This window comes from Arachis ipaensis, chromosome B5 (assembly GCF_059453495.1).
Source record: "Arachis ipaensis isolate K30076 ecotype BB chromosome B5, ASM5945349v1, whole genome shotgun sequence".
Taxonomy (NCBI): Eukaryota; Viridiplantae; Streptophyta; class Magnoliopsida; order Fabales; family Fabaceae; genus Arachis; species Arachis ipaensis.
In genome coordinates, this window is record NC_142440.1 from 152,923,956 (window position 1) to 152,936,755 (window position 12,800).

General features: G+C 32.8%; 2 protein-coding genes and 1 non-coding gene across 3 annotated transcripts; 1 reads left to right on the top strand and 2 right to left on the bottom strand.

Moving 5' to 3' along the window:
- Window positions 1-937: 937 nt before the first annotated feature.
- On the bottom strand, window positions 938-5,353 carry LOC107641376 (SUPPRESSOR OF GAMMA RESPONSE 1). Its single transcript, XM_021103046.2, has 6 exons — window positions 5,239-5,353; window positions 3,990-4,119; window positions 3,697-3,883; window positions 1,964-2,460; window positions 1,427-1,777; window positions 938-1,043 (listed from the first exon to the last, which is right to left on the bottom strand). Exons 1-6 carry the CDS (start codon window positions 5,244-5,246, stop codon window positions 984-986), a joined length of 1,233 nt encoding a protein of 410 aa, XP_020958705.1. The 5' UTR covers window positions 5,247-5,353; the 3' UTR covers window positions 938-983.
- Window positions 5,354-5,744: 391 nt separating this feature from the next.
- TRNAD-GUC (transfer RNA aspartic acid (anticodon GUC)) lies at window positions 5,745-5,816 on the top strand. The gene has a single exon. It is a non-coding gene; the product is annotated as a tRNA-Asp (tRNA).
- Window positions 5,817-6,210: 394 nt separating this feature from the next.
- ATN1 (Protein kinase superfamily protein) lies at window positions 6,211-10,339 on the bottom strand. Its single transcript, XM_016348434.3, has 6 exons — window positions 9,353-10,339; window positions 8,890-9,022; window positions 8,536-8,731; window positions 7,894-8,018; window positions 7,635-7,793; window positions 6,211-6,911 (listed from the first exon to the last, which is right to left on the bottom strand). The coding sequence occupies exons 1-6, from the start codon at window positions 9,481-9,483 to the stop codon at window positions 6,597-6,599; spliced, it is 1,059 nt and encodes a 352-aa protein (XP_016203920.1). The 5' UTR covers window positions 9,484-10,339; the 3' UTR covers window positions 6,211-6,596.
- Window positions 10,340-12,800: the final 2,461 nt, after the last annotated feature.

Sequence of the window (12,800 nt, forward strand, 5' to 3'; positions counted from 1 at the left end):
ATTCAGATTGAGGAACTTAAACGCGGATGTAAAGTTAGGATAAAGTTTAACTTTAAACTCTATCTTACCCTATCATTATCAATATATCACCTTAGTTTTGATTAATTTTTTTATTTAAATTAAATTAAATAAATAATTTTATTTAGATTGCTTTAAATTTGAAAGCTCCTAACTTTAAAAAGGATAATATGCACTAGTTTTTTCAGTTAATAATTCTTCAATTTGTATATTTTAATTTTTAAGTTATATATAGACAGAAAAAGGATTATATCAGAGGCAAAAGCAAACTTTTTTAAACTTGCTTTTTGAAGATTAAACTTGTCTTCAACTTGTATCACTTTCAATGCTTACTTAGCACATAAACAGGACAACCATTTGTTAAAAGATATGGTTATTTTTATCATAAAATAGGCAAATATGATTATTTTCATAAGATAAGATGAGATAGAGAAGAATAAGGAGATTAGATAAAAATCTAATTGTCTATACCACAAAACAAAACAAAAAAAGATAAAAATCTAATTGTACAGTAAGAGAAATATTTCTTAAGATTAGGAGCCAATAAAATTGTGCTTACTTGTCACAACTACAAGCATTTTAAATAGTGAAACATTTAGGCAATCCAAATCTTGGTTCCTAAAAGGCTAAAACATATATTATGCTGCTATTATATGATTAGATATAACATAGATACAACTTCATATTCTCAGATGACCAAACTAACACAATATGAACTATCATATTACAATTAAACAACAATTTATTTACTAGTTAAAATATTTCATCACAACAATACGTTCTAAATTCTAAATTCTAAACTCAGACAAACAATGACAATACTTCTCACAATACAACATGGTAGAGTGAAACAGTTCACATATAGAAAAACCTTACACCTACTTAAGCTAAATGATTCAACTATATGATGATATCTCTTCTGGGATTAGCATTGGTGTCAAATACAACTTGGTTCAGCAAATACATTATGGTATGTCCAGCCATTGAAGGTCAATGATATTGTCTTGAGAACAAAATTGCAAATTCTGCATCACATATAAGTGAGAGCATGTTAACATAATCAAAAAACCACAAAGGTCATATTTGATGATTGTCTTAGAACAGAAATACAGATATATTAGAAAACACAAACTTATTTATAGAAATTTCTACTCTATGACTAAATGTGTTTATAACAGAACAAAAATTATTTCGGTATCTTTGTATTTTCTGTTCTAAGACACTTATCGAATATAAGCTAATGATATGTTTGGTTGCATGGTGACAATAGGATGGACAATTTCATGGAACAACTTTCATCTTTTAAACTTTTACATACAGTGCTCATCCATGAAAACTTTCGTTCCATTTTAATTTTACACTGCGAACCGAACATACCCTACGACGACAAGGGTGATCGAGTGCTTACAGAAAGATCAAAATCAGGAGGACTGTCCAGTCCCAGGTTATCCAGCACTGAAATTCCATAACAATCATTCACATCCCCAAACAATTCAGCTGCATTTCCATTTGCATTGCAAGCAAAGCCTTTCAGATTGTTGGACTTCAAACCAGAATCATTTAGGTAAGCAGAAGAAGAATCTAATGTCTGTTCCTTGCATAGTAAGATATCATCCAATCCAATAAAGTCAGAGTTTTCAACAGGTTGTGTTTCAACAGATAACAATGCAGTGTTGTTAAAGCCTCCATTATTTTCATCACCATGAACTTCAGATGGTGGTGGGGCAAGAGATTCTCCATGAATAGTAGGCTTTCCATCCTAGTCCATCACATGAAAATTCGATTAAAACAAATCAAAACGCGTATATAGTAAAAAAATTTAGCATAACTTAGTTCTAGGCCTATTAGTACAATCAAGAAATGTTCATAGAATTGAGGGAGTATTTCATTTCTCTTTTTCATTTGAGTTCACTAAAAGGATGATCAGCCTTCAATAGCTACCTACCTGAGTGAATAGCATAAGGTCAGTTTCATCAAAATTGTCATCACAGTCAACAGATTTTCCTGTCCGAGGCCGTTTTGGTGGATTTGGATTCGGTGTTCTTGGACTTGCTTGTAATGCCATGACAGAATCTTCAGCCACCAATGGATTCAGCTTATTCTTCTTAGTTTTCTTCTTCTGCTGATAGAAAATCTTTGAAACCACATATTCACCTTCCTTCTCACCTTCATCATTCCCTAGATGGTACTGATGCATCACCCATTTCGATTTATTCGGCTTTGCACCTCTTTTAGGCCTTATGTAAAGAACCATGATCTTCTTGAAGCCCTTGTGTACTCCATTTTCTGTTACAGCTTTGGTCTTACCGGTCTTATGCCAGCGAACATGCTCCTCACTTAGGCCTAGTTGATGATTAATCTTTCGACGCTTTCGTTGTCCGGTAGCATATGCATTAGTTGTTTTGTGAAAGAAATGAACACTGGCCCCATCTTTCTTAGCACCTGCAAACATTGCAGGTCTAATTTTTTTTGAGAATGTTGCAATGTCATTGTTATGAGGTAGTTAATTATATATGGTTCACAACTTTGAGAACTATACACAATTCATTGATTCCAAATGCTACATGAATTTCATATTCATTGTTCTTCTCTTTCCTTCTCTTGTTTCTGCTATGTGCATGAACTACTCTGAGTCTTAGGACATTGGTTTATCACACTTTGCCTTGCTGAGATAACTGTTACAGTCATGATTCGAATCTTATAATTTACACTTCGGATTGTATTACTTAACTACTGCCAAATCAAAATCAATTTGGATGCAAGGTGATCAAAAGGAACAAAGATCAAATTGAAATTGTGGCTACTATTCAAAAGGAGTTTGAACATGCATGGTGAAATGAACAAAGATCAAATTGAAATTGTTCAACTTTCAAACATATCACAAGTTGAAACTTGTGTGTTCATATGCATACATGGTAGATATACTTCGCCATCTTGTTCACATTAGTTGCTTATATAAAAGACTAAGAGTTTGGTGATTTAGATATATGGAATTTGAATTATGAGTTAATATTAGTGTTGTTAGTGAAAATTTGTAAGGTCTCATTTTGAGTGTTGTTTCTCCACATTAGTGTGTACCAAGTCTATTTGGTTACTCTTTTGGTTGTTAGAGAAGATTCGTATTAATTATTCGTGTCTCTCTTTGTATAGGGAGAAGTATTTTGTTCTTGTTTACTTCTCCTGAGAGCCAAGAGTTTATACTTTATACTATTTGATAGTACTATAAAGTATTTTTGGTGTATTTGAGACTTGGTTTAGTTTAAGTATTTGGTCATTATTTTGGTATCACATATTTTGTATTTCCTTCATATTTGTTTGTCGTCTTTGCCACGTAGGCATAAGCCGAACCACGTTAATGTATTTTGTGTCACTTTTTGTTATTCAGCTTACTTGCTCTTACTATCTAAAATCCTAACACTCAACTTGGAATTTCATGCGAAAGTAAGATCCACAATCCAAGCAAGTTTGTTATATGCCTGTTGATATTTGATTAAACCACTACATTATATATCCCAACATGCTAGAATGTATTGTATTTTTCATGCTTTTCTAGTTTCTTGGTCAAGTATAAATGTTCACAAAAAAAGAGCAATATCTTTAAGGAATAAGGTTCATAAGGAACCCTGATTTTAAGTTATTAGCTAACATTGAAAGAGAAGGTAACTAGAGAAACCTCACCTGGAAGATTTTCTGGATGTGTGTAGCATATTCCTTGGTCTCCTTCTAGTGTTGGGATGAAATCTTGGATAAAGGCATGAGGCACTTTGTTTCCAACACAACATTTTGCTGCCAAATGTTCCAACAGTTCTACGTCGGAAGGATCAAACTTCACGCCGGCCGGAAAGCCTGGCCACTCAGGAGAAACCTACAAAAGGCAAAGGAATGTTCTTAATGAAACATCTGTAATCATGAATTTATACATGAAGTTATGAACAGAGATTGAAGATTTTGTTGAATTCATTATAGCATACATCAATGTTATCAATGTGATAATGACATATTGGACATTCACAATATGCTCCACAGTCATTGATTTGATCAGCTAATGGCAGTGTATTATTCTTCACTTTCTTTGCAAGTCCTCCAATGTCAATAACCCAGCTAGAAAAAGAAGCATATTTGGGTTTTGAGAAATAAAAAAGAAAAAGAAGCAACTAGACTGATACATAAAGAGGTTGTGAAACTGTATTAGATAAGATATGAAGAAATGAGCCATAATATCATAAGAAGGATTCATAGAAATTAGAATTAGCATGCTTTGTGTTCTATATAGTTTCTAAGATATAACTATACGTCAAGTGAAAAATCTACTATTTCTAATGATTGCACTGATCATGTTTAAGGACATCAATGATAGAAGCCTTGATCTTTCAAACCTATGAGTTAAATTTAGACATGAAAACTAGTTTTTATGTGATGCCATTGATCATTAAAATTAGGGTAATAATTAAGAAAGGCTTGTGCATTGTAAGTGATCTCCAACTGTATCCTCTTCAGAAAATTTGTTCTACCAACTTCATTTTGAGGAACACAAAGGACAGATTTCAGACTCAAGGATGATGAACTGAAGTTCTTTATTTATGAATTAATTCTTGTTCATAAACAATGTAGTATATTTGGAAATCCAGCTAAACCATCTTGGCTTTTTTACTTCACATTTCAATCATCCAGGTAACTATGATCATCATTGAGTACCTCTCAAATGTTTCTTTCGCGCCAGAAAATAAGATTTAGGACATCTATATATCCTTTCTAAGCCCCAGTTCAGTGCATGCATGTCCAAATTTGCTTAAAATTTAGGTTTAACAATCACATTTTCTTCAAAAACACAAAAAATAAGCTAAGGTAAACTCATTGTAATGGGAATATGTAACATAATCCATCATCCATTTTCCCATGATTATTATTTAGGGGGAATATAAAAGCCAAAACATGCTATCATCCATGATCCATTCATCATCAAAACTCAACCACATAGTTTTATATTTTAATATATATATTTGTTAGGAAACTGAAAAGAAGAGAAAACAAAAACAAAGCTGAGAAACAGGGGAACATTCCTCTGACACCACCCTAAAAAAAACCCCAGTTGAAAAAGTTGAATTTTTATTCATCAACGCTATAAAGGGTCTCCAAATCACAAGAAGAAGAAGGTAGTGAAAGCTTTATCAGATGCAAAAATAAAAAATCTCCACATTCTGTTAAAAATCTATAGCTCACCTAGCCATTATTGCAATTCAAGAAACAACTTGCCAAAAATGGAGAAACCAATCAAGAATCAGAATCTAAGACACAAAGAAGAAATGATCATAGATAGATAGAGAGATAATCAAAAAGAGAAAGGCTCGTTTTGAAAGCGAGTTTGAGTATTTATGCTGTCGCGGTTTGCTTGAGCAAGTGAGTAAGGTAGTCAGAGAATGAGAGAGAAAGCGGGAAAACACTCTCGTTGGTTCGGTTATCCGAACCTAAACTCTTGTAAGAACAACATCTCTATGTCTTTGGTTCGGAGTGGGACCCACGATTGACTCCACCAATCCGAACCTTTGCTTTGGCGTTAAGTCTTCACTCGTTGACACTTGACAGTGGCATTATGGTAAATTACTCTTTCTTGTTCACCAAGCTGAACTTTAATAACGTTATTAACAATCTTCTCAGCACTAACCCCGAGATGACTCGAGTATGTAAGATTTGACAAATAACTGATTTTGTTGACAACCTCCCATCTTGTCGTTGTAGTATAGTGGTGAGTATTTCCGCCTGTCACGCGGACGACCCGGGTTCGATCCCCGGCAACGGCGATTATATTTTGTCAACTTTGTTTTCCAACTTATCATGGCTTCTTTTAATTTCAAATGCGAATGAATTCTCTTGGTTTTTTTACTATCAAGTAATGTTATTAAGTGTGATTTTTTTTTTTTACGACTTTTGATTATTAATTCAATTAGCCACAATTTTAATATTAGAATTTATATGCCAAATTACCAATTGTAAAGGGACAATATGTTCCCATTTTCTCATTTTACTTTTGTTGTTTCTCAATTACTTAAAAAACTATAGTCGTTTCAGTTCAATAACTAATACATGTTTTTAGCTCCTACAATATTAGGTTCATCTTTCAATCTGAATTTAGTTGTTCCATGAACATTTTTGCTGCTTAATGACTGACAAACACTCATGAATGGAACAAATAAATGGACCAACAGAACATTTTTCACCCTTATGATTTTATTATCCATGCCACATCTATATGTATATATAACAAGAGGGGGTGAAGGCAATTATATGAACCTTATAATTTACAATGATATTACATCTCAGCAACCTTGACCCCAAAATTTTCTGAGCTTTTCTTGGATATGCCAGTCAGAAATAAGTCAACATAATGTTAAAAAGCTTGCAACTCTTGCTGAGAGCTAAGGTGCCTTCTTTGTTACAATTGCTACTAAACTTGACTTATTTGATAATCATAGTTAACATTTTCTTATCAAGATTCTAGCAGTTACAATTGGTGCATGTGATTTTTATTTAGTTTTTCTTCCCTAACTGATATTGAGGGGTGCCCTTTTGTGGGATCATAATCAGTAACATTGGTTAAAGCAGAAGAAAAACCCTTTAGGTCTGTCTTCCATACCGGCTTTTGGGATTTCCCCGGAGTCGTCTCTCCTAGACATCAAAGCGCTTGTGCCGGGGGATTCCGGTGGCAATACAGCGTTCTCCGATGAATTCATCCGCTGAGGAACAACCGGCTCTTGTGGAGAAATGGTGGAGAGATATCGGAGAAGCATCTGTATGATTTGCGTGAAATTCGGCCGGTCATTTGGATCCTCCTTCCAACATGAAGTTACAATCATGGCTAAATCCTCAGGAAGGTCATCAGCACTAGGCCTTGTGTTCTGAAAGAGTAAAATAGTTGTATAATGAATCTTAGTAAAATCAAATAATAATGAGAATATAACAACTAGAAACTATAACAACCCAATGGCATAACCTAAGAAGTACAGTTGTTTATGAAAACAACAAAAACAAAACCTTATCCACCAAGTTCCTTGGTGAACTAATTTATTTACTCTCATCCGTTCACGAAATCGTTGGAACCTTTACTCATTTTGCACTACACCTGGGCAATAAGGTGTTTGGTCTATGTCATAAAGATTCGACAAAGTTTTTATACTAGGTGTTAAAGGCCTAACACAAACCTCCTCCTGTATTCTTTATGAAAACCTTTTTTTTTTTTTCGAAATAAGTTGAAACAAACACATACAATGAAATGGTTCCTTCAAATTTTTGAAGTCTGATAATCAAAATGTTGCATATTTTTTGCTCATTTTGATCATACTTGAATAAAAAAATTGAATAGACTTTTAACATTCTACGAAAATTGTCGATTTTTCATGACAGTATAAATATTGAATATACATTAATATATCAGACCAAATTAGACTCCAAATGAAAAGGTTAAATATGCCTATATGGACCCTTCAAAAAATGTAACTCAGCATAACTGTTCTACTACCAGAATGGAGACCTTTTGAGTTTTGTAAGTGGCGCAACAAAATTCTATATGATCATCTTAAGCCGAATTGAATATGAAGCCGAGTATTGAAATGTCATCTTACCTTAAAAGCAGCTGCGTATGCGGCCTGTAAATTAGACATGCCTTCAAATGGCAACTTATTATGGATCAGCTCCCACAACACAATCGCGAAGCTGTAAGCATCAACCTTATGGTTGTAATGTTTCTTCTCGCCTTGTCGCAGAGTGACGGTGCTATAAAGCTGCCACCAAACAAGAAAGTAATGATGAGTTCCATAATAATACGGCACCACCTATTGGAAATTTAATAAATGTTCAAAGCTTTTGAGAATAGATTCATACTTCTGGAGCCATCCAACGGTATGTCCCAGTTTCCGCAGTCATCATCTCCGTTAAAGACTCTTCTCTGGCCAGACCGAAATCAGCAAGTTTAACTGTTTTATGATCTCCTGTTAAGATCAAATTATCTGGGAAGTAAAGAAGAAACAAGTTATCAGAATTATGCTTTTTCTTTGATACATAAGATACATGCTAATATTATCAAAATATTCTATCATCTCAAACTCAGTGGCCTAGAATTTCCGGATAATATTAAAATAACAGTGATTTGCTAACTACCCACTCACTTTTGGCATGGGATAATAGTGGCCAAGAAAGAAAAGGCGCCACTTGCACTTTTCAATTTGCTTGAACGGTTTAACAATATTATCAAATGAGATTTAAATATAAATGATAATTACTTATTAAACATATATATGATTCACAAATCACAATAGAGCACTTTGGCATCGCTCAATCGATGTAGTGAACCCCACCTAATGGAACAAATCTTATTTGTTGGAAGGTCTAATTAATCAGGAGAACAAACTCCTTGCAATGTAACATGAAAAATGTGACCTAACTAGGATAGTTAACCGTGTCATAATCATTTCCATTAACAGCTACCAGCTCATTGTGAAAATTTTCAACAATCATAGAGCATACCCGGTTTAAGGTCCCGATGAATGATCCCATGGGAGTGTAAGCATTCCATTGCTCGAGCAATATCAAGAGCAAATCCAACTGCCACACGCATATCCAAGCAGTTTGGCCGCATACTCAAGAGATATTTGCGCAGCGTTCCACCTAATAGAAGTTCAGTTACTATAACCATAACAGGTTCTTTGCAGGCCCCAATAAACTGGCATCAAACCGAAACAACAATAAACATAAAAACTTTCATGAGACAACCAAACATGGCTTTTGTACCTGTCAACCAAACATAATGAAATGAAGCTATATATCTAACTTGGATTCAAAAGAAGAAAAGCACACAGTTCATGATATGGGGCTAACAACCTTAACCAGATTCTTGTGTTGAACTTTCGATAGCATGGCTACCTCTCTTCCGAACCGAGCTTCCCTCCTCGAAATCTCTTCTGGGGTTTCTCCTTTGTTGATAATCTTAACAGCAACATTCTGATTTTTATACCTGCATCCAGAAAATTCCAAAAATAGCAAGTAAGCAAACTACACAATTCATCAAATAATACCATCGAATGAATGCATAGTGTGAACTTAATCTAGATTGGACTTAATCTGAGATCAGAGGAGAACGAGATTAATGCTAACTAATGATTTACTAGTAAAACAAAAATTTGCACAAACCATGAAGAAAAAACAAAGGAAAGTAGAAATTGTTATGACTTATAAGGACAAAAACAAAAGTTGATTCCAAAATTAGATTTCAACTACAAAATCAAAGAGAGAAAAAAAAAAAAAGAGAGAGAGAAAAGGAACCAGAGAAGAAGGGTTGACTTACTTTCCCTCATAGACCTTGGCATGAGCACCTTCCCCAATTTTTGGGCCAACAAAGAGTTGTTTGGGATCTATAAGCCACTTGGCATCTAAATTGAACTCTCCAACAGAATGAACTTCATTACCAGATCCCATTTTATATTTTATTTTATTTTATTTTTATTCTTTTTTTTTTCCTTTCCACCTTCAACAAATGGAACTACCTAACAAAAAGTATCAACACTTAAAACACTTTTCAAAACTCTCAGCATGCCATTCTTCTTCTTCCTCTTCTCTGCATCAATCACACACAAAACAAAACAAAACAACACAAGACCAACTAACTTAACTGAAATGAATCAAAGCTATTACACACAGAATACACAAAGGGAAAGATTTGGTTCCATGGTTTGAGAAGAGAACCAAAAAAAGGGATTTTTTTATTTTATTTTTATATGCAACACAACACAGACTCTATCCCCAAAATCACGCTCATAGACCAATTAAAGAAAACAAAAACAAAAATAAAAAATTCAACATTTGCCTTTGTTTAGGGGGCAAAGAATAAAACCCCACATGTTCAGAAGCACTCATCAACAAACCCAGTTTTAATAAATTAAATAAAGAAATCAAAATTTTAAAACCAAAGATCCAAAACAATAGGCTCTGTCACTACTCACTACCACTTGCAACGCACTGAAAATAAAAATCAACAAATACCCACAAAAAAAGAAGAAAAAAAGTTTACTTTTTTATGAATAATGACTAATATTAAGAATTAAGAGGGAAGAGATAAGGGTGAAGCTTGAACGGAAGGTTGAAAAGTGAAAGAAAGAAGAGAAAGTGAACGACCCAGATTGAGAGTTGGAGAGAAGAAGATGGTGGAAGATGAAAAGGAAATATCTTTTTTAAAATAATTATTCAATTATTAAAAAAAAAAAGTAATCTGCTACGCGTATTCAATTCTCTTTCTCTTTAGTAAAGTAAAAGCCGCGGAAGAAATGGCGTCCATGTCAGAAAAACAGTACTATTTTCCTTTTTAATTTACGTTTTTAGTTCTTAATAAATATATAAATCAATAATAATTATTATTATACTTATAGTTATAGAGTTATCAGTTATAGGACCAATTTGTATAATTATATTACTAACTTTTTCCTTCTAGAAGTGTACATTGCTAACCATTTTATAGAATTTTACATCCAGTCAATATAATTTTTTTGGAAAATAATTTAAATAAATTATTATTTTTATCTATAAAATTTAAAATTCTAAGATATTTATCTATAAATAAATTAAATTAACTTATATTCACAAAAAATATATTTATCTAATTATTAATTTTATTCATGAATAAATTTATTAATATTTTAAACTTTTATAAATAAAATATAGTTTATTCATCTTTTATTGATCTAATTTTGCTTATTTATAAATATATTTATTAATATTTTAAAATTTTATGAATAAAAAAAATAATTTACTAAAATAATTTGTAAAGAAAACATAGATGGATGAACAAAATATAGGAGTGGAAGAAAGGAGGAATCTGTAGTTGCCTTGAATATATAAAATTAGGTATTTAGTAGATCTCATTTGAATTGTGGATGTGCATGTGAGTGTGGTCAATTTTTATCATTTAGTTAAATTTACCTAAATTTAACTTGATTAAAATTGATTAATAATAATAAATTTTACATAATTTAATTTTTTTATTTTTTTTAGATAATTTTTATTATCATTGTTATTATCTTTTTCTTCTTTTACATTTTTATAATTTTTTATTTTATATTCTGATAATTTTTTTTGTTTCACTTTTTTAATAAAAGTTTATGTTATGATTAAAAAATTTTACTATTAAAATTAAAAAATTTCTTGTGTTACGGTTAAAAAATTTTAGTACTATTTTTTTAATAAATTCTACACAATTTAAAACTTTCTTCCTACTTTTCCTTTTTTTTTCATTATTATCTTTTTCTTCTTCTTTTTATTTTTATTTTTTTTATTTTACCTTTTTATAATTCTTCTTCTTTCATCTTCTTAATAAGAATAAAAAAATTAAACAAAAAAATAAAAAATACTGCAACAACCACTAGAAAGAGAAAAAGGAGAAATAAAAAAAATGCAACAACATCAAATAAGTTCCAAACTCAATAAGTGGAAGGCTTCTTCCTTATCTCTGGCAGGGAGAGCAATTCTAGTGAAATATATCATAACATCTATTCCTAGTTATACTATGCAAATTGCTTTTATTCTTATTGCTACTTGTAATATGATTAATCGTCATTGCAGGAACTTCCTTTGGGAAAAAACTGAACAATCAAAGAAAGTTCATCTTATAAATTAAAAGGATATTAGTAAACCAAAGAGAGCAGAAGGCCTGGGTATTCAGCATGCCAAGGGCTTAAACCATGTTTTTATGATAAAAATTGGATGGGGACTTATGAAACAGAAGGACTCCCTCTGAGCTAGAGTCCTCAGAGCAAAGTACAATTATGGGAATGATATAATACCAATATTTCAAATAGGAGAAGCAACTCAAATCTTTAGAATTGGATCTGTTCCACCTAGGAGGATGTTAATTGAAACTTTATTTGTTGTGTTCACATCAGTTTTTAGGAAAATAACTAGGTGCCAACAATGGGCAAACTTCACCAATATGCAACTCAGGTAATATCTACTACTGAATGTAACACATCGCTGAATGACTTCCTTTTCGTTTCAGGTACATGGGATACTAGGAAGCTCATGAAATGGCTATCGGATGAGGTAGTTATCAAGATTTTAACTATTATCCTGCCATCCCCATGAAAGACACCAGATCATGTAGCCTGGGCTGCCTCTACTGATGGCTCCGTCAACCTCAAATCAGCTTATCAGACCATTATGGGAGACAATTACAATTCGGAATGAGTGTTTAATATTAAATGGAATGAATAAGGTCTAGAAAAAATTCATTTTTTCTTCTGGTTGGCAGCCAAAAATGTCTTGCTGACCAATGATGAACGAAGGAGGAGGCATATGACCACTGTTGTTGCATGCCCAAGCTGTCACAATGAAGATGAAACTATTCTGCGTGTGCTGAGAGATTGTCACTATGCTCATATTATTTGGAATGAGTTGCTGCCAAGGAATGCGCTTACAGAATTCTTTCATATGGCCAAGAGGGATTGACTTATCGGTAGTCTTTCCTATTCTAGGAGTTGAGCTTGTCTATTTGGTGTTGCAATCTCCTCATTGTAGTTTTACCGTAACAAGTGCGTGTCTGAAGGAAGTGACATGAGTCCCACCACTGCGACAAGTCTCATCAAAGTTAGAAGCATGGAAATTTGGAATATGCACGGAGTAGGACTCTTCAAAGTTGGAGTAATTTAGCACACGAGTGCTAGATCTATTGGAGACTCTGCCGGAGCAGTCCATTAAAATAGATCATTTTTTCTCAATCTCAGAGTGCAGCTTATAGGGGCGTGTTT

Bases quoted from the DNA above. Each gene is read 5' to 3' on its own strand.
- LOC107641376 (XM_021103046.2), bottom strand. The intron at 3,884-3,989 runs GTATGCTATAAT...TGCCTTTTGTAG, and splicing joins ATCACATTGATAACATTGAT to GTTTCTCCTGAGTGGCCAGG. The intron at 1,778-1,963 runs GTAGGTAGCTAT...GTGATGGACTAG, and splicing joins ACCTTATGCTATTCACTCAG to GATGGAAAGCCTACTATTCA.
- ATN1 (XM_016348434.3), bottom strand. From the start codon at position 9,483: ATGGGATCTGGTAATGAAGTTCATTCTGTTGGAGAGTTCAATTTAGAT. The intron at 8,019-8,535 runs GTATGCTCTATG...TTTACTTCCCAG, and splicing joins TCATCGGGACCTTAAACCGG to ATAATTTGATCTTAACAGGA. The intron at 7,794-7,893 runs GTATGAATCTAT...GTTTGGTGGCAG, and splicing joins ACCGTTGGATGGCTCCAGAA to CTTTATAGCACCGTCACTCT.